The 21,457-nt window shown below is 47.8% G+C and overlaps 2 protein-coding genes across 3 annotated transcripts in view; both read right to left on the bottom strand.

The window, feature by feature from the left end:
* Nucleotides 1–21,457, bottom strand: part of LOC125999072 (eukaryotic translation initiation factor 5A-1-like) — a 179,173-nt gene that overhangs the window by 90,765 nt on the left and 66,951 nt on the right.
* TSC22D3 (TSC22 domain family member 3) lies at nt 62–7,931 on the bottom strand. 2 transcript variants are annotated; one of them, XM_049767638.1, is made up of 3 exons: nt 7,852–7,931; nt 2,577–2,628; nt 62–1,572 (listed from the first exon to the last, which is right to left on the bottom strand). In XM_049767638.1, exons 2-3 carry the CDS (start codon nt 2,577–2,579, stop codon nt 1,339–1,341), a joined length of 237 nt encoding a protein of 78 aa, XP_049623595.1. In that variant the 5' UTR covers nt 2,580–2,628; nt 7,852–7,931; the 3' UTR covers nt 62–1,338. The 2 variants fall into 2 exon arrangements, with proteins under 2 accessions (XP_049623595.1, XP_049623594.1); XM_049767637.1 differs by lacking the exon at nt 7,852–7,931 and adding an exon at nt 3,273–3,675.

The raw sequence follows: 21,457 nt of genomic DNA, 5'->3' as shown, positions 1-21,457 counted from the left end.
AATCATACCGGAGGTCGTTACCACCCACTCTCCACTTAGATTCAATCAGACATCACTGATATTTTTAGAAAAAAAAGAACAAAGTTTTATTGAAATTTCCAACTACATCTGATAAATCAAAATCAAAATCCTGGACACAAGTATCAGGATTAGGTGTCAGAAAGTGGAAAGTGTTCACTACTACAGAACCCCTCCCTCTACCCAACAAGCTCCCTGAGCACAACACCCAGGCCCTATTGGGTCAGAAACTTCCCCATTTAGCCCTTGTCCTCAAAGGGACATTAGCCAGCCAATTCACTTGAAAGCTTTCCACTGGCATTCTCACCCCTCAAAAAAAGTGTTTCAAAGATGACTATGAAGTCCTAGCTGATCTTTCAACCCCATTCTATGTAGTCAGCACCAGTGAATGGTGGCTGTGGCATTCCATAGAGGACCGCATATCTCTTCCGGGGGTGGGAAGCATGGATGACAGTAGGCAAGGCATACATGTCTATACGCTGAGGCTTACCCTATTCTTAACTTCACTCTGACATCACCCTTAAACCTAAAGGACAAAGTAGATCAACTGGGGAAATGAACACAGTCCAAAATGAGCTCTAAGAGATCAGGAACCAGCTTCCAAGGCTGGGCAGGCCTTTGGACATGTAAGTGTATGTATGGATGCATACATCGCTACACTAAGATACAGATGTAGTCCTATGGGTAAAATAAACATGTCTGGCTATACAGAAAAATTATGCCAACACTAAACCAAACAGAAGCGGTCATCCCAAAGCTGTAATCCCATACTGGGCTGTGAACAAAGCCATGCAGTATATTCTAGGAAACAACAGAAACTGGCTTGGCTCAATCTCTCCAACCTGAAATGCTGCCTTGATGAGGCAGGGGGAGAAGAAAGAGGTTGCCTCTGCCTAAAACCCAAGTGGCTTCTTCATAGGAGCAGTTGTTGTTACGTGGTGTTGAAAATGTCCACCGAAATCAAAAAGACCCCTTAGACTTTCTAGAGCAAACTGGCATCTCTTCTCCCACTACCTCTTCTCCTCTGCCAGTTGCATCTAAGTTGCCCAGGCCCTGGGAGCATCCAGGGCATGGAGGCATTAGAGGCTCCCTGGCTTGGCTTATGAGTTTCATGCAACTCAGCCTCCAGAGACTTGCTGTTGGTCAGGGATCTGTCACTGAAGTGGATCCAGGTGGCCAATGTCCTTGGGACATCTCTTGGCACCAGCTAGGTATAAAAAGTTCGCCACATGAGATGACGCTTGAGGAACCAAAAAACAAACTGGAAAGAACTAGGTAGAACTGATTTAGTGGCTCTGCCCAACAGAAGGACAGAGCCACTTATACTGCAGAGCCACCAGAGGCCTCAGGCGCTTGTGGGGCTTTGGGAGCTGCTGGCTCTTCGGGGCTCAGGCGGGACTGGAACTTCTCCAGCTGCTCTGGACTCGCCAAGGTCTTCAGCAGGGTGTTTTCACGCTCCAGCTGGGAATTCTTCTCCACCAGCTCTCGGATCTGCTCCTTCAGGATCTCCACCTCCTCTCTCACAGCATACATAAGGTGATTCTTCACTAGATCCTAAGAATGGGAATCCCCAGAGTGGCACTTTAGTCACAGTCTCGATCATTGGTGGTTGGGGTGGGGATTTGAGTCTCCATTCCTCCTATGAGTACCCGCACTTTCTCTGCAGCACCCCCACCCTGACTCAAGACAGGGAACTTGGGAAAGGAGGCTAAGTCTGGGAGTGGGGGAAGCACAGCTCTGAGTCAAAGGATCCTGTGGCAATTGGGAATGACTTTCCAAGTTTCCCATTGCTAAGCCCCTTGGGGGATTTCCGAGTGGTTGAGTGGCCATGCCCCCCATTTCCAATGGACTGCTGCTGATGGTGGGCACACAAGGCACCGATGGCTTTTGAATTTTAGTTGATTTATTTTGCACCAAAACAAGAACATGGGCTGTTTTCCCATTTCGCCTTGGTTACCCGAACCAGCCTGAGTGATAGGTGCCTTGCATCCCTGCCAGATTGGACGCTGGCCCTGATGGAAGGTAGGTACCAGGGTTGCTGCATGCAGAAGCAACTATCCCATTATGCTTGGGCCCAATGAAGTGGTTGCTAACTGCCAGATGCCCACCGTTGCAGACTTTTGTGTCTTGTATCTGTGTGTGACCTCTACCTGAGAATATGAGGAAGAAGGGGTGTGGTGCCCTGCTTCCTGTTCCCTCCCAACTCCTAACCCCCAGTCCAGGCTCTGCAGAGGCACTGCAGTGTGTTTGAATCCAATGAGCTCTGGTCCCAGCCAATTACATGAGGCAGATACATGCAAATATCTGAGCTCCCAGGCCTGCAGTAAGTAACCCGGGAGGGAGTGAGCGGCTGATGAGGGGGAAAGGCGCCCAGGGGACCCCAGAGACACAGGTCTGGAAATGCCCTCAGAAGGCTGTGCTGAGGGGACACTACTCAAGTTCTCTCAGGCAGCTAGGAAGCTTGCTGTCAGTCTCTGGTGGTCTCCCTTCAGCTTCTGCACCCCACTTGTATTCAAGGGGTACTTGGGAATTGGAACGACCAAGTTGATACTACTCACCATGGCCTGCTCAATCTTGTTGTCGAGGGCCACCACGCTAGCTCCAGAAGCACTGCAAGACAAAAAAGAAAAGGTTGTGTGTAAGCCACTGGGGTTCACTCTAAGGACCTGGCGGGGGCGGGGGCCAAAGTCTTCCTTCAGTCTGGCGCTCTAGGGCCTAGTGTTCTGGGCAGGGCGCCCCAAGATCTCTAATGGCCCCTGCAGTTAGTTAGCTGCTACCCCGCTGCCCAGAGCTTGGAGCAGAGCAGCGCCTTTGGCGTCCCGGGACACCAGGGTCCTGCGGGCCTACTCTGTCCGCCAAGGGAAAGGCACAATGGGGCGCACCTTCCCCCGCTTCCCGCCGCCCTGGGACTCACTCCTCCGCCAGGTTCCGGGGCTGGCGGACCTACCGGGCTCCGAATCCAGCGAGCTCCGAATTCCCGTCCGCTTGGGCAGTCGGGCCTGCGGCCCCGGGGTGCCCCGCACCCGGTCGATGCCCAGCCCAGCCCGGCCCCGCGCGGCGCGCGTCCCTCAGCGCGGATGCAGGACGCGAGGCCCGGCAGGGACGCTTCCCCGGCGGGTCCCCGCACAGCCCAGCGACGCCCCATCTCCGCCCCTTCCCAGGATGCTGCACTGCGGGGATCCGGGGCGGCCGCTCGCCCAGGCCCCCTGCCCCGGAGACCCGGGAACCCCGCTCGGCTGGGGCCAGGGGGTTACCTGTTGTCCAGCTTAACGGAAACCACATCCCCTCCGAGCAGGGAAGAGAAGAAGGAGATGTTGAAATTGTGTAGCTGATACACCGCCACCTCCATGGGGGTCGGGTACATGTCAGTGTTCATGGCTCAGGCGGGGCTGCACTCGGTCTGGGAGTCGGAGCCTGGGGGCGACTAGCCTAGCTAGCGGGGCCGGGCCAAGTTGCAGGGGAGTGACCACAGGGGTGCCGCCTAGTATGTCACCAACTCCAAGGCCAGCCGTCCCACTCGGGCTCAGAGATATTTCGGCTCCCGCTTCGTTATATAGGAGGCACGGCTGCGTCACGGGGCGCGTCAGGGCCATGCAAATGAGTCCTGTGCCGGACCCGGGGCCCAGCTCAACCACATCCCCCCCCCAACCTTAGGCCGGGACTGTAAACAATTCAGCACTTTCTGTGCCAACTGGCCTCGCCAAAGAGGACTGGGGAGGAGGGGAGGAAATGCCAAACCAGAGCGGAGTTTGAGAAGTCCAATGATCTAACCACAGCTCCACAGCATTCAGGGGCTGGGGTGCTATTTTGAAGAGGTTCACTCCCAGTGTCGGCCAGCCTACGCCTCTTGCCCCCGACTTGGGCAATGTGACATCACAGTCTGATCTCCCGCCCGCCCCGTCCGCAGTCTCACTGTTCTTCCCCTGGTCTGTCTTCTTCTTTCTCCCGTGCCTCTCCCCTTCATGTTTCCTCACCCCCCAGCTAGCTGGCCCACTGGCCCTTGCCCATTCCTGGACCTTCCACAGCAATTGTCTTTGGAAGTACCTGTCTGTGTAGGGACCTACGCACACTTAAAATATGTACCGACGCTGCAGAGCTGAGCTAACGTGTGCTAGCCAATGTGGACATATGGTGATGAGCTTGTCCAGGAAGTCAGTGAAGTGGGGAAGCCGAGTGACAGGAGGTTGGGGGAGGAGAGCGGACTGAGGAGAATCCAGAACAGAGTACTACAGTGACAGTTGCCTGCTCTTTTAGTCTCCTCCATACCCTACTTTGCAAAGGAAATACGTAGAACATTATCCAGCATCACATAGCCAGCTTCTTAAAACACACACACAGAGACACAAACAAACATAGGATTCCGAGACTTTCTGAGAAACAGCAAATGGTAAACTACAAATAGTAAAATGCAGTGAAATGCTTGCCCGGTGATGGGTTCAGACAGAGAGGGAGAGGCGACTTCGGGATCACACATAATGGACCTCACAAGGAAAATAGGCGGTTGCTGCCCTACTAAACATGGCATGCTTTTGTCAGCCTCAAGCTGACAAAAAAGAGGGCGTGGGGGTGGGAGCGGAGGAGCACCGAGGCTTGAGAGCCTTTCTCCGGGCTCTTTCTTCCGGGAGTCCACCTGGTGGACAGAAGCGTAATTGCAGCGGCAGCAGCAAGCGGGACAAAACCAGGGGTGGGTGATGCAAGTGGGGAGTATTATTTACAACCCAGGGCCTTAAGGAGAACATGAGGTTCCACCGCACAGATACGGTCTGGATGGAGTTGGGGCCAGTGCCAGTGAGTCAGTTTGTGATTCAGCCCGTGGTCCAAAGAAATACCCTACTGCAATCATGCTATTGGAAAAGTACTGGGAACTCTTATCAGCAAAAAAGGTAATTATTATTTGCTTGAGGATATTACTACTAACCAGGTGCCTGGCACCAACACCACGGCCATGACCCCAGTTAAGCTCAAGCTGAAGGGCTGGCTTTGACTCTAGGTTGCCAGTACAACTATGCCACTGAATGGCCAGTATTTTTCATGATGAATCGCAGTGCCGTTGGATCATATGAATAATAATACATGAACAAGGGATATTCTATTGCCAAAGGGGTCCACCAGCAGAACTATCCAAGTAGAAAAAGTTCACTCTCCCAGGTGGATTTTGTTTCCACCATTGTTCAAATGGGAGAGCAGACCAATTCCAGGGTATTTGGCAAAACTAAGATCACAAACTATTCTGAACATCATGTTTGTACCAAGCCCTGCAGAGTAGACAGAACAAAGTACAAACTATATTTATATGTCATCAAGAACAGTAGCAGAGGGAAAAAAATCTGCCTTACAGTAGGAACTTAAGAGATACTGGAATTCCCTGATATGAATCTGTGTTTTCTGCCTTGAAGAGCTTTCTGGGCACAGGGAATCTCACTGACCATTAGCTTGTAAATCTTTCTTAAACTCTTGCTCTTCATCTCACCCCAAGATTCCAATGGAGATGAAGAAAAGGGGGTAAATAAATAAGCTGTATTGGCAGAGGGGAAACAGTACCAGGAAGTCAGGGCATAGGTTGGAAGAGAAAAAAGATTCCTCAATATGGATTCCCTTATATGGAGAGAGAAAGAGAGAAAACTTTGGTGGTTGGGGGCAACAAAGGCAAAGTGGCTGACTTTGAGTTGTTTGCTAAATTACACATCAAATTTAAAGTGTTGAGAAGTGACGAATATGTGCATTGCCTGCAGGATCCCCTGGGTTTCATCCCTGCTCCCCGTCCACCAATGCCTCTTCCAGACCGTCATGGAATCACCCGCCAGACACCCAAATACTAGCAGTTGTGGCCCCCAAACAAACAAAACAAAATTCTGAGTTTGAGAGCCACTAGCAAGAGCAGCTCTCTTGGCTGAACATTAGCCACGGGCCAGAGGCTATTGGCAAAGCCACAAACTGCAGTGGAAGATGCCATCATTATCACTTGACAGGGTCTCTGAAGCTCAGCTAATTAGTTGTGGAGCTGGAATGCCAGTCCTGGTTTCCTGGCCTCAAAGCTAGGTCTGTGCCCCCTAATAGATCTGAAGAACGATGCAGGGGAGACTGCCAGCAGGAATCCTGCTGAAGAGACGGGTCCAAAGGTTGACTTTCAGTTGGAAGCAGAGCCACCTTTGCCAATACTTTTGGCCTCGGAGGACTGGAAGAACAGCCCAGCTGGTCTATAGGAGCTCTAGAAAGGGGTATGCTCAACCACGCTATTTCAGAAAGAAGACATGTAGGCACCCAAGACATTTCTGCTTAGGAAATAGGAAACATTCATCCATCCAGAACCACGGAACTCCCAAATTAGGTCTGGAGTCTTGGTGTCATCACAGTTCAGTCTCCAGTTCCAAGGGCACCACTAGCTGGCACCATTATAACCTCCTGCTTCCTGCTGTGCTCAGCTTTTAGGACCATGAAGACAATCATTCTCCCCCCACAGAAAGGTTATACTATCAGGGAATACAAACAAAATTTAAACAAAACAATTCTCAAAGAATATCTGAGGCTGGGCTCAAGCTTAACTAGCAGTCATGGTCCCCTGGACACCCCCAGTCTAAGAATCTAGCAAAACGTACACCCCATTAGCAAACAATGGGTTGATCTCAGCCTAGAACTGGCAGAGTGAAAACAATGGAAGCAAGTGTCCTCTTGGAAAGATTCTCAAACAAGCAAGAGAAAATGAGGACTGGAATAAAGGGGTAAAAGGGGAGTAGGAGGAATCCACCAGGACTTTCTGCTTAACCCTGGACATACCAGAGAATTTCTTGGCCCAGAATAGCTCCACTAAACCTTGCCATGAATAGAAGCATCTGCTGTTCGAGCTTATCAACAATCTTATCTAAGTTTTCTGAGTAAAGTGCTGATCCACGATGCTCTCCTGGGGAAACGTGCCACAGTGGCTTAAGGATCTGACAGTTCAGCAGCCCTGTCATGCACAAGGGATCCCAGACCCCCTCCTATCCCCCAGCACAGCCACAACACCCAGCCTATCTGTGGGATTCTGCAAGGGAAAAGAGGTAGCTCCTGCTTCTTAGGATCCACATTCTTAGGAGGGAGGTAGAATGTGGACCACAGGACTAACACCTTTTATTTCAGGAGGCCCCAAGTCCACTCATTCCCTTTTTTCCTTTTGTTGCCACACCAGTATGTGCTCAGGGCTCACTCCTGGTGGGCTTGTGGGACCATATAGGATGCCAGGAATCAAACCTGCGTGAGCAGCATGCTGCAGAGAAGGGATAAGGGCACTCAGGGTGGGTGCAGGAGGATGGGGAGTGACAACAAGAGAACATCTCACTTCCCCTTTTGTCACACTCAAAGCACTGCGTGTGCAACACAGTGCAAAGCAAAACATTCATAGGCAAATCTTTAATACTTTTCCCCAGGGAATTTTCCACCCCAAGATTTAGTTCCACCCCAAGATTTAGTTCCATCCCAAATCGAACACATGGGGCTATGTCAGGAGAAGCGGAAGAAGATCTGATGAGAGAGATACAAGACAAGCCACAAACAAATACTGGTTTAGGATTTGAACAAAGAAATCAAAAGAATATTGAGCACTGCAAAGTTAGAGCCTGAACACCAGATCCCCAACTTGTTTCTCCACCACAGGAAGGAGGGGACAAGTGGATGTCTGGCTGAAGCTCTGTCTACCCCTAATGACTTACTTGTCCCTTTTTCTGAAGATGCTGGGGGAAAAAGGAGGCTGAAAGGCCATCATTGATTTCATGGGCCTTGCTTCTCTCTTCTCTCTTTCCCTCGTATCCCACACTCCAGCGTAGAAGTCAAGAGACAGAGAAAGCTGCTGTCACTTACTTGAATACTTTGGATTCATGGAAAATCCCCAAAGTCCAGAAGGAAGCAAACAAAAAAGACAGTGGCTCAGTGGTAGAGCCTATGCCTCACATATATGAAGTCCTGGGTCTGATCCCCAGCATCCAACCAAAGAGAGTGGGGGGGGCAAGACTGAGAGACAAAGAGCCTTGTCTCTTTGAGTCACGTGACTTGTCCTCTGTGGCCAGAGGCCAGAACTCATTCAGGGTGAGGGTGGGGGCAGGAAAATGCTAGGAGGATGATACAGTTGTGGAAGGTGCGAGTGGGTGGGTCGGAGGAGGCCAAGGCTACCTTGTGGTAGAGATAGACTGCTTTGGAAAAGCATCTCGAGCTATGATTTGGGCCCAATCTTGGGAACGAGCAATGGTCATAACAATGAATTGTGCCTTTCAGCTCCCTCACCAACAGAGCCCCATGTGAATATAATAAACAATCTCTGAGTGACATAAAGGATGATCCAACCCCACTGGGCAAAGCATTCTTCCCCACTCTCCCTCATCCAAACTCAGCCCACAGTTTTTTCTTGTCACCATCACCCCTAACTCTAGGCGGGGGCTTCTCTACAGGACTGGAACTATTATCTACATTATCCCAGAATAAAAGTTAGCTCAATGGATCGTCAAATTCATAAACCCGTGTCAGTATTTATGCCTGTCTTCCTTCCCCTTACATTTTGCAGTAGGGAAATTTTACATTCACGATTTTTTCCAGGTTCCCCGTTCCTTTTCCATTCTCCCCACTGTCTATCTAAGAAAGATGGGATAAATATTCCAGAAAAAGTGTATACAATGAAGCTTGAGAAATAGGATCCTGTCTTCCCTGTCCCCTGCACACACACACACACACACACACACCACCACCACCACCACCACCACCACCACCACCACCACCAACAACAACAACAACAACAACTATAACCTCATCTCCCCACTATTTGCTATTGGCATTCAGTTTAAGACAACTAGATTCAGTGTTGACTGAGGTCAAGGTACAAGACACACTTCAGGGAAAATTTAACAAAATAACGGGGAGAAGTTCAAAATGAAGCTTCTTTGTTGAATGTCCCAGACTTTTCTAAAATGGCTAATTTGGAAGGCTCCCTGGTTAGATCTCTCTGAAATGGTGGCTTCAAGAAAAACATTTGATTTAGTTGTATAGTTTTGAGGTGCCCAGGGCTGTGCAGCAGTTTTGTTTTATTTCGGGGGGGGGGCACACCCAGTGATGCACAGGGGTTATTTCCGGCTCTGCATTCAGGAATTACTCCCAGTGGTGCTTGGAGGACCACATGGGATGTCACATGCAATACAAGAGTCCTACCTGCAGTGCTATTTCTCCAGTCACGATGTAGCAGTTTTATTGTTGCTGGGTTTGATTCTCCACCCTGCCACCCCTCTCCCAAAAAGTAGTTTGGTGTTAGATTGGACCATCAGCACTGCCATTCTCAGGGCCTCACTTCATTTCACAGACTGGAGTGTGGTTTTCCACTTCATACCTTGCCCTTTGGTCCATTACCATCTGAATGGTAATGGTACCAGATGAAGATAACATGGCAGCCACTCAGTTTGAAATTCTGTAGATGTCCTGACTCCTGACATCATGGCCAATTTTCTAGGGTCCATCATGCAAAAATTCCTTTCTTAACCACCTGAGTTGGTAATCCAAGGGAACGAAGTGCAGGCCCTGGTTGTCTGAGTTGTCCGGCCATTTCCTTCTGAGAGAAGATCTATAATTTAGCAGAATTGGGGCTTGGAGTCTCATTTCTATCTGCTAAATCTCTTGACATCCCTTCCTAGGCTGGGTTCTTTACTTTTGTCTGGCTATGAGAGAGCAGCAAGCATCTTCAGGAAAAAGCCACCCTGCTCACAGCCTACCTTATGAAAATCCAACTCACAGCAAAATTCCTAAGGACTTGGAAGAGAGAGCAGCAAAGACAAGGCTACTGTCCATGCTTGTTTGTCTGAAGCAGTCTATCCGAAGCAAGGAGACACTCGTGAAGGGGGGGGGGCTGTCTCTGTCCCTTCCGCTCTGTGGAACAGTCCCAAGAGCTGAAAATCACGAGGCCCTTTCCCTCTGCCAGTTACCAGGGTAACTTTGAGTGGTATGTGAAGGGCTGAGGAAGAAGGAAAGGTGCACTGGTACTTCTGGGACACCAAGAACCAGGAGGATCTTGTGTGAGCTGCAGAGCCAGAGCCTGTGAATGAGTCAGGGGTTCTGAGGTGGATCACCTGGCTCCTCTGTGGACCCTAGTGCAGAATGGGGTGACCTTCAAGTAGTACAGGTTTCCTGGGAAACAAAATGATGGCCTCTTCAGGCTCTTGGGCGATGACGGATAAGCATTATGAGGCACCCAGCGCCCTCACATTGTATTCTGGATGCCCCTTCTTACCTCACAGCAAAGCTATTCACTAGGGGCTCACTTGAGGTAGGCAGCTCCTTGATCCTGTGTTGTGGGACTCTCTATCTTGTGAAGAAGGGCTCTTCACCAGACTGCAGAGAGGGGCAGCTGGCTCTCCAGCTCCTCCCCCCAAGCCTTCTACACCTGGAGCTTCCTGAATGAAAGAAGGAAGTTCAGCTGGGGTGGGGGCAGGCAGCAAGAGTTGGGGGGCAGAGTCACACTGCTGAGAGAACAGAAAGCAAGGCAAGAAACCAGACAAGCTCCTCCCTGGGCAGGCCCACAGCCTTGGGAACAGCGCCAAGGAACTCAAAGGAGCGCTGGCATGAGTTAGGGAAGGCCTCCCAGTCAGGTTTTAGAATTGCTGACAACGAATAGTTACACACCTTATCAGGAAGAAATCGAAGCCACGAGATACACACAAACACTATACAAACACTCAATCCTTTCGAAGTCTAATTCACAGAGGAAAGCAGGCAATGGGCTTGGTTCTTTTTCTCTCAGATTCTCACCCCTCCTCTTCTCTTCCTCTCATAGTCTCTGCTACCGCTGCTTTGCCATGACTCCAAATAGGTAGTAAGGTTACCAGACACAGCAAGATGGCAAAACAGGACATTCTAGACTAGGTCAGAGTGTCAAAAGTCATGGTCCGTAAGTTCTGACGTCTGGAGTTGGCTGTACCCTTGGTGCAGAAGGCCAAGGTGCCAAGGTCTTAGGGAAAGGCTAGGGTGGCAGCCAGGTGGATAGAAGGGAACCAGCTTGAACCTCCACACTGTCCACTGGGAACAGAAAGTTCTGGAGCTTCCAGGCCCACAGTTAGTAACGAAAGGTGTGCATCCAACATTAAAATGAAAAGAGGCGAGGAGCTAGTATAGAGGTTAAGGTATATGCCTTACAGAGGCTGGCCTGGATTCCATCGGAGGTATTCCCCAACCATCACCACAAGCAATTCCTGAGCTCAGAGCCAGGAAGGAGCCCTGACTACCGTAGGTGTAGCCCACCCCAACAGGTTATTCAATAAAATGACAAGACACATTCAGAGAGACAGGACAATGGCTAAGGGCTTCATTTGCATACAACTGACCTGAATGTGATTCCTGGCATTACGTAGATGATCCTTTGAGCCCTGTAAAGAGTGATACCTGAACACAGAACCAGAAGTATACGCTGAATACTGTCAGGTATGGCCTCCCAAGAAAAAAAGAAAGGTGAGACATAAAAACAGGAGACATATGTGCACAGTCCATCATATGCACACTTACAGAAGGGCTCTTTGCTGGTCCCCCTTGAGGACAGTGTTCTTCAGAGCCAGTCTGGCTGCAGCTGCCCTCTGCAAGTGGCTACTTGAGAAATGAGACCCTCAAGGACATTGAACAAAGATTCCTGCCTGGTTCAGGCCATTTACCCAACCTGATTACTGCAAAGCCTATATATTTCAGCACTTTAGTCATACCTTTGAGTTCTAAAGATATTGTTCAGACTCTTGACACTTGGATGAATTAGAAAGGTTTTTTTTTTTTACATTTTCTCTTTCACAATGCAAAATATCCTTGATAAACATAGCTGTTGGGGAAAACTGATGCGCACAATTGCTTGGGAGAAGGTTTGAAAGGAAGGGGTGTTTCGATCCTGAGGGGAGGGAGGTGGATAGCTATTGATGGGCATGTGGTTGGAATGATATGTGTGAGAAACCATCGACAGTACTCTAAGTCACAGAACCTCAATACAAAATGCTTTTAATGTCTTGCCAAGAGCCACCTTCCACTATTCTTAGTCACTGATACTTAAGGACTTAAGTATAAACTCAATATATAAATTATTTTCTTTTTCTTTGACTTTTGGGCCATGTCTGGTGGTGCTCAGGGATCACTCCTGGGTCTGCCTCAGGGCCCACTCCTGGTGGGACTTGGGGGACCATATGGGGTATGAAGGTAAAACTCTGGTCTGCTGTGTATAGGCAATTGTCCTACCCTCTATACTCTGGCTCTGGTCCCAATGTGAAGATTTTAAAAAATGTTTAAAGCATTGTGATTTACAAAATTATTCATATGATGTTTCATTACCAACCCCACCACTAGTGCCAACCTCACTCCACCAACATACCCAGAGTCCACTCCATACCTTCCCCCAGACCAGACTGCCATCTTAACAGGCACCTTTTGAAGTTTGGTTGTTAAATTTTGGCTCTTGCAGTTTCAGTGTTGTTGACTCCATGATTTTGAATATTTAGTACTCTCTGTTCTTAACACCAACAATGTACAGATTATTTTATATTGAATAGTCAGGGACACATAATTTTCAGATAAAGGAGCACATGGCAGTGACCATTCACCTGGGTGTGGTGGGCAGAAATGGGTGAGAGACTGGGTTGTAGCTAGGTGAAAACACACAGCTTTCCTATGCAAGGTCCTGAGTTTGAATCCTGGCAAAGCATGGGTCTTCCTGAAATCTCTGGTTGTGGGCCTTGCACCAACAGCATCCCCCAACGTATAAAAAATAAACCAAAACTATTCATGCCCAGGAAATAGTTCAGCTAACTGGCTGCTTGTATGTGGGAGGCCATTGTCCAATGTCCATCACTAACCTACACACATTGAATTCACATGATCCCAGTGAAAGTCTATCAGTGCCCTGGTACCAAATACAATGCAGTGACAACAAAAAGGAAAAGGATATTTTTCAAGTGCGTTGGCCACAAGCTTTTAGGCTCCCTGGCTAAGAGAGGAATTGGCCTGAAGGTGAGAACCCATGCGAGGTTTACCTGAATTGTTGCCAGGAGGCCAAAGTTTAAGAGATCTAGTCCATGGGTCACAACATGATGAGGAATATCCCACTTCTTCAGCCTCAAGTCTGTCCCTCAGTCCATCTGGTAATCTCACAACTCCTCAGCCCTGCAAACTGGATCACAGAGTGAAAAACAGGTCCTATTTGGAGTCCACCCATCACAACTCCAATTCAGCAAGTGGTCTTTTGGTTAGGAGGAAGAGATGGCCACCGAGACACTTCACAACTCATGATGAAACAGCCTTGGCTTAGGAAGCGCAGACCATTGTGAGTGGGCTCAGTTGTGGGATGAGAGAAACACCAGGGCCAGGATCAGAGCAGGGCGGGGCTAACTGTTCTCTAGTACCAGTTTGGTCCATTCACTCACCCAATCTCTCCTGCTCCCTAAGCCAGCTCTTCCCTAAGCTTTGTGTCTGGTCACTTTCTCCAGATCAAGGTTGGCTTCAGGAGTGATTCATACCACCCCAAGAAGCCTGCTAGGACTGACTACAAAAGATTCTTATTTGTAGAGCCCCTCCCCATCCTGACTAGGCTTCGCATTCCCAGAACCAGCCATCTTCACCCCACCCCAAGGCTTGAAAACTTTTCCCTGCTGCTCAGTAACACCTAGCCCCTCAAGTGGAAGGCAGACAGGGAACTCTGTGGTATGTATCTGCCTGTCTTTGGGAATTTTATTTTCTTTTCACGTTTAATTTATACTGCCTGCTAGGTTTCTGGGTTAGATGAACAAAGGCTACACTTTCCTCAAGGCAGGAACTGATAGTTGCTTGTCTTTAACAGTGACCCTTTAAACCCATTCTCTTAACCCTCAAGACAGGCAATGCTGGGAGGCAGGACTTGGAAGTGAAAAGATATTTGGGTCAAAAGCCTGGAAATTCTTTGTACAAGCCTAATACATCACCATCTTCCAGCATCTTGACCACATGAAAATTGTGTCCCTAAGCAAAGAACCAAGAGTACAGACTTCTTGTAAAGCCAACAGTAGAAAGGCTAAAGGCAGAGAGATAGTATGGAGGTAAGGCATTTGCCTTTCATGCAGAGAGACGGTGGTTCGAATCCCGGCATCCCATATGGTCCCCCGAGCCTGCCAGGAGTAACCCATGAGCGCTGCTGGGTGTGACCCAAAAACCAAAAAACAAAACAAAGAAAGGCTAAAGGTAGAGCATAAAAATAGAAAATTCAAAGTATTTGAATTGATTGAAAAATACAACCCAATTAAGTACAAACTGGGAGATCATATACCAGATAGCACACACACAGCACATGTGCTATACCTGGGTTGTGTTCCAGCACCACATGGTTTCCCAAGCATCTTCAGGTAAAGTCGTGGACCCCATAACCTTGAAAGTGTGTATTAAAGGCCCTCAGTACCACAGGGGTAGCATGGATACCTCCTATACCTCAGGGCTGGCGCAGCATCACATATTCAGGTCCTTGCATTGAATTATCAGCCTAGTTATGCAAGAACTGCCTGATCTCTGCTGGGGAGGAGAAGAGAGCAGGTAGGGGATGGGGGTATGATCTACTTATAAGCATCTTTCTACCACTGAGCAAAGACATTGGTGCACAAGTCCTTGGGGGGGCACAGAAACCTTAAAGGTGTCTAAAGCAGACGAGTGAGATGGGCCTGCCCAGAAAAAGCTTCCTGCCAAAACGCATACACTTTCAAAAATAAGAGGAACACTGGTCCCTATGTCCTTGGAGAGAGCTTTAACAGCAAGGTAACAAATCCTGGTAAACAATTCTGACATCGTGTTATTTGCTAAAATTAATAATACCCTGGAGCTTGTTGACAGAGTTGCAGAAGAGCAAAAGTAAATATGAAAACTGAGGAACAGCTAAGTGTATACTGTTATGATACACAGAAGTTGAGGCGATGAGAATTTCACGAATACCTCTTTGGACAGTATAGAGACCTAAGGTCTGAGCATGCTTGGGGAAGAATCTAGTGGCTTGACCATATCATGGGAGGAGTGAGGTAGCTTTCTCTTTTGTAAGTCTCTGTTATAACTTTGGCTCAGAGAGCTGGTTTTGAGCCCCTCAAGAGACTAAAGAAAACTAGGCCTAGATAGTACAGGGCCTAAGGTACTTGCCTCGCATGTGGCCAACACTGGTGTGATCTCCAACACTTAATGGCCCCTCTAGAATATCTGGGAATGACCCCAGCCCCCAAAAGCAGGTTTGGGAATAACCTCTGAGTACCACCAGGTGTGGCCCCAAAGTGCTTCTCAAAAAGAAGAAAAAAGGTCCTCTAATACATGAAGCTGGGAAGGTGCTCTCTGGAAATATCTCACCCATGCTAAGTAAACATGGCCACTATGCACGGAAGTCAGAGTTCTTTGTCCACTGTGATCATTGGTCACCTGGAAGACTTCTCAGAAAGCTTACAACCCTTGTCTTCCGTGAAATAGGAATGTCTTTTTCCTCTCCACATACATATGAAGCAAGATGTATATATGTATTTTGGAGGGGGTTGGGGGGCAGGGGCAGACCCAGGGTGTTCATTACGTGCTTCTTGTTCTGCATTCAAGGATCATTCCTGGAGGTTCTCAGGAGACCATACATGGTGCCGGTATTTAGCCAGGATCAGCTGCATGTATGGCAAGTACCTTATTCCTTGTATTAACTCTCCAGATTCCAAAGTGTTCATTTTTATGAACACCCTCAAGTCTAGAAGCAAGAGATATCGCTGCTTTTGCTTTAGAATGATGCCATCCTTGACAACTATATATGTATATCTATACATATATAGACTATATATGCACATATATATGAATATATGTATAGGCTTTCATATGTAGATAAGTATATATTTACAGACTTGGAGAACCCTGTAGGCAACATAGCTGAGCTCTTTCCACCAGTAAGAAGGGTCATATGGTCTGATGTCTGATGAGTTCAGGGTCTGATCCTCAAATATTATAGGGAAAATGGCTGACAAAGAGTAGTCCCGTTGGTGCTCTTTCAAAGTCTAGTGTTTCTAGTCCTCTGTCCAGTTTCTATTGGGAAGGGATTGAAGTTAGAATGGAATCAGCATTTATATTTATCTTATGAATCAATTAATATGGGGGGTGGGCTAAACCCAGCAGTGCTCAGGGAGGACCATCTGAGATGCAGAGGTTAGAATGTTGGCAGGCCCCAGGCAATGTAAGTACCTTCCCCATTCTATATCTATCTGACCCAGTATTTGCATTTAGTGTCTTGAAGGGATTAGCAATCTTGGACTTTAGGTAGGGTTTGTAGACTTTGGAGCCCTGAGAGACTTTACTATTAGAAGTCAGCAGCCATTTGGGACAAAGGGCACAGCCAGATGAGGCCATGAGCAACAGTGGGAAGTGCTCAGGATCTGGAGTGTATGTAGAGACTGACTTCCTAGATTAGAATACAATCTTTGGGGCCAAAGAGATAGTACAGTGGGTAAGGCGCTTGCCTTTCATGTAGCCAACTTGGGTTCAATCCCTGGCACAGTCCATGGAGTCCCTGAAGCCCATCAGAAGTGATTCCTGAGCACAGAGCTAGCAGTAAGCTTTGACCACTGCTGGGTGTGGCCAGAAACAAACAGGAAAAAAGCCGAAAAATTAGAATGCAAGATTTGTGAGGACAGGCTCATCTTGTATTTGCCACAGTTCCCCCAAAGTGGACCAGTGTCTGGCAAGCAGTCTAAATGTGATAAAATTGTGTTCAAAGTAAAGTTTTTGAACAACTGTTAGAACATTGCTAAAGGCAATCTATCTGTTAGCACTTTACCTTGCAGACAAGTATTGTCTGACAGAAACCCTGTGGTTAAAAATGAAAAGGCAAGTGAAAATCAAATATATTGGGGAACCCAACCCAACACATTTTAATTGATTAAGTGATCTATAACAATCTGGGACCAAAGCTTGCCTGGGCTAACTCATCCTTGTTGCCCACTGATGCTGGGACTTTGGTCATTTTCCACCTGTGCTTACCTAACTTAGTTGGGAAGAGTGTCACCACAGGGAGCAGGAGAGGGTGAGGAAGCCAAATCTAAGCTGGCAGCAACATCAAAGAGGTAATTCGTAGCAGCAGGCCTGATTTTGAGCAAGTGACAGCCATAGAATTGGAATAATGGTGCATGGGGAGGCGAGAACACAAAACCCTTCCTGACTAAAAATACTCCAACGTCTGCCAAGATGAAAGAATCTCATCAAGAAATTCCCTTGAGCTTTGAAGTCTAGAGTATTTTCTGGTTGGGAGATAACAGAGCAATAGTTTAGGGATTAGTGCACTTGCCTTGCATGTAACCTACCCAGGTTCAATCCCTGGCATCACGTAGGGCGCCTTTAGTCTCACATGGGAGTGGCCTTAGATGAAAAAGTTAAACAACACAGAATTCTTGGGGCAAGAGGAAAGGTACTTGCTCTGCACATGGCCAACCCAAGTTCTATTCTTTGAGCTGAATTTCTTTGTTTTGTTTTGTTTTTGTTTTTGTTTTTGTGTCACACCCTGCAGTTTCCTGGCTCTTCGCTCAGAAATTGCCCCTGGCAGGCACGGGGAACCATATGGGATGTCAGGATTCGAACCACCGTCCTTCTGCATAAAAGGCAAACACCTTACTTCCATGCTATCTCTCCGGCCAAGTTCTATTCTTGACACACCATATAATCAACCAAGAGTGATCCTTGAGCACAGAGCCAGGAGTAAGCCCTAAACACAACTGGATGTGGCTCCCCAAACAAACAAAAAGAATGATTGCTGTTCATATGAAAAGTATTTTCATAAGAGGAATGCTTTCCTCTTTTTTTGTTCAGGGAAGAACAAAAGTATCTAAAGAGTAGGGAGCTTTGGGGAGAAGTAATTATAGTTGAGGGCTTCCCAGTTAGGGACATGACAATGTATCCTGAATAACCAACGTTCTTGGGATTTTGGAGGACAAATCAATGTGCTCCAATATTCCTGAACTCACTGACAAGAAACTGAAATGATTGAGTGGGTGACTCATAGTGGGCTTGATGGTGAAGAAAATGGTTTGCTCTTTCATTCTTGCTAAACACAACAAGCCCTTTTGAAGATGCTCTGAGGAGCAGCAAGAAGCCTTCACCTTCTTAGTGTGATTTCAGTTCCATTTTCCTTGTCCAGGGAATGCTGTGTGCCTGCTTATCAAAGCATCTCCACTTCTAAGATGTGCACAGATGAGCTATTACCCCTCCCTCACCAGGAAGGTTCTAAGGCTGATAAGGATTCTCCTTACCTTGGGGGTCATTTCTTTTGATCACAAGCCTCTGGATTGGCTGGACAGTCAATAGGGGAAGGTGCTTGCTTGAACATAGTCAACCCAATTAGACCTTCCACCAGGATCACATGGGAATCCCCAAGCCCTGCCAAGAGTGATCCCCAAACACCACCAGATGTATGCCCCACAAATAATAATAAAAGAATGCCTAAAGAGGGGTGGGAACTAGGTTGCAGAAGGGCAGCTTGCTGAGCAGCTTTCTTTGGTCACTTTTTGGCACCCTCTGTGGGCAATTGCCCATTCTGCCTGTACACCAGGTGGCCTGGCAGCAGACATAAAACTCACACAAGTGCTGGCCATGATAGTCCTCGCCATTCACAGCCCCTCTTTCTTGCCCTTATAAAACTGGGACAAAACCTCAAGGTTCCATCTTGTTTGAACCTGAGAATGGCCAACCACCTGACACCAAGCATATTTGGGCCGATGGAGGGAGCAGGGGAGGAGGGCACCCTTACCATCATCCCTGTGGCCCTATTGAGGTGCTGACAGCTGGGAGAGGACCTGAAACCAGTTAGCCAGGGCTCCCAGCCAGAAGTGTATTTTCATCTTGTTTTGACTGGGACTGTCCTCCCCTGTGTAAACACGTCCCTGTTACGGGGAAGAAAATGTAGAACAGCTTAAAATAGGTGAGTGGAATGCATCCTGCCCATGAATCACCAGCACAAGGAATGCCCTGCAGGTGGGTCTCCCTGTAGGCAACTCTAACAAATGAAAACTGAAATTCAACAAGAGAGCAGGCCTGGGCAACGGTTAGGTCTTGACCTAACCTTGGGCAATTCTCAAAGTCACATCAGGTCCAAATAATAGTATCAGTAGTTTCCATGTATGATTATTTACCAGGTGCTGTACTAAGGGGTTAGAGATTAGACATTTGATTTCGTTCAACAGGTGGAGAGTTGACAATCTGAACTGGATGCCTTGTCTTCATTATTATTATTGTTGTTGTTGTCTTCACTATCATTATTATTATTTTGCAGATAAGGTAAACTGAGGCACAGTGCAGTGAAATGATAGCTTAGTCAGCTGATAAGTGGCAAAGGCCCGGTGTGAACATGTGAACATCTGAAGTTTGAAGGTTGTGGTGTCCTGTTTTGCTTGGTTCCAAGAAAACTGGGCAGGAATGCATCAGCGGCAGGCACCAATGTCCCAGCTTACTACAGCCTCTTCCTGACATCTACCAAAGGAATCAGAAATAGGCCACATGGGATATCTATGGAGAAGCCCATGCATGATGGTGGTGGTAGTGGTGGGTTATCTCTTCCCATTAACTAAAAGTTTTCTATCACAAAACCCAGAAAAAGAGGAATGGGTTGGGATAGACATGCATTTTAATTCAGACCCAGTCTATGGGAATCACCCCCCCACTCCCAGTCACCAGTAAGGGCAAGTGAGTTCGGTGGGCATAAAAGAATAAGATGCAGAATATGGAAAGAAAGAATGCAAACATGGACTTTGAAACAAAATGTTGGCCATGATCCTGCTGGTGCAGGGCTGGCCCCAGGCTAAACAGTGAAATAGGAGTCTGTCTTTAGAATCTTCCTCTTTCCCTTTCAGGTGCCTCCTCCTGACTATCCCCTCAGGCTCATCTGCTGCCTGGAGTTTCAAGAGGCCCCAAACTGCCTTTGGGTGCACCCTGACCTCTCTAGCACTGTTCCCTTCAAGAAATCCTTCCAATCCCCCCTCTGGCCATCAAATGAATTTTCAGGCCACTCTTAAAGGACAAATCAAAGAAATGTGTTTCTAAAAGTGTTTCACATTGTCTTAAGAGGTTTTCCTCAGATGATAGGAACTTTTAATTTTAAAGAGTTCAGTCAGTGACAGAATTGGAGATGTGGGTAAGAGGCAGGGAGGGACCAAGTGGCCAGAAATAGGAGGAAGACTGCTTAGTTCTCATCATTAAATCATGCCAAACTGGTTCTTCATATGTAAGAATGAATACTATGGCCTTCCACTAACTCTATCTTCTTCCAGAACCTGGTAGAATTGTCATCAGAACACCTGGGTTCCTGCCTGGTTTGGTCCCTGGCTACCAGGCAAAATAACCATGGCAAAGCCCACAGACACTCTGATCTTCAGTTTCCCTTAAATGCAAAGATGCCCAGGGTTACTTATTTATGTTTAGTTGGGATCTTATTTTATGAAGGATGGTTACCCTAATTGTGACCAGATGATCTATGAAGTCAGGAGCTCTAATCCAAGTGCCTGTAACAGTGCCTGGCAGATATAAGAAGTAATCAAGAAATGTCATTGGGACCAGAAATAGCAGAGCGGGAAGAGTGCTTGCTCTACAACATGGCAGACCCATGTTCGATTCCTGGCACTGCATATAATCCCCTAAGCCTCTCTATGAGAGATTCCTTAGTGCAGAGCCAGGAGTGAGTCCTGAACACCATCAACTGAGCCCCCCCCCAATTTTTTAAATGTAATCAGTAAATGAATGAATGTCAATGGCAGTTCTATGGTGTCGAAGAGGCCAGTTCAAACGGTGCTTCTCTTCTCTTCTCTTCTATCCATGTAGCTATTTACAATAGTATCTCAGAGTGGAGAGGCTTAGGCTAAGACCTGGGTGATGCTTTCAGGTCCTCCCAACTGGGGACTGTGGGGGGTGGGTGGAGGGGCACACAGCCAGTAGGAGGAGCTAACTGTAGGACCAAAGAAGAAGGCAAGAGCATCCAGACAGCCTCAAAGGCTTGTAAGATGCAACAGAATGGTGAACTCTCTTGGAAGAGCGGGACAGGTTAGAAGAATGCAGAAATTAACTTTTACAGTTTTCTATAAAACGGGAAGCCAAGATAACTGAACTTCTGGGAGTCTGGGCTGAGGAGGAAAAGTGGAGAGTTCCATGGTGACTCAAGGTCAGGAGCTGGAATGGGGCCCAGAGCTCTCCAGTCTCTGCTCACCCCCCTGGGACTGGCCCCTGGCTCCAGGCCAGCTCTCTGAATAGCTCACCCACCCCCACTAGCCGCTGAACAATTCCAGCTTCTAAGGCCAACCTGCTTCCTGGTGCAGCAGCCACCTACTTCACCCTCCTCCACGCCCCCCTTCTGTCCAAGGACTCCCTTCAGTCACCCATTAGCCTTCCCCGAGGCCCCCCTGCTCAGCATTGCCTGAATTCATACTCTGATGCAACTCGTTCCTTCTTAAGGAAAAAAAAAAGG

Source organism: Suncus etruscus, chromosome X (genome assembly GCF_024139225.1).
Source record: "Suncus etruscus isolate mSunEtr1 chromosome X, mSunEtr1.pri.cur, whole genome shotgun sequence".
In the NCBI taxonomy this organism is placed as follows: domain Eukaryota; kingdom Metazoa; phylum Chordata; class Mammalia; order Eulipotyphla; family Soricidae; genus Suncus; species Suncus etruscus.
This window is presented reverse-complemented; position numbering and strand designations above follow the sequence as displayed.

What these genes read in the sequence shown, in the direction of transcription:
- TSC22D3 (XM_049767637.1), bottom strand. Translation starts at nt 3,394, where the DNA reads ATGAACACTGACATGTACCCGACCCCCATGGAGGTGGCGGTGTATCAG. An exon ending in TCCGTTAAGCTGGACAACAG is followed by an intron (nt 2,629 to 3,272) that starts GTAACCCCCTGG and finishes TTTGTCTTGCAG; the next exon opens with TGCTTCTGGAGCTAGCGTGG. An exon ending in ACAAGATTGAGCAGGCCATG is followed by an intron (nt 1,573 to 2,576) that starts GTGAGTAGTATC and finishes TCCCATTCTTAG; the next exon opens with GATCTAGTGAAGAATCACCT.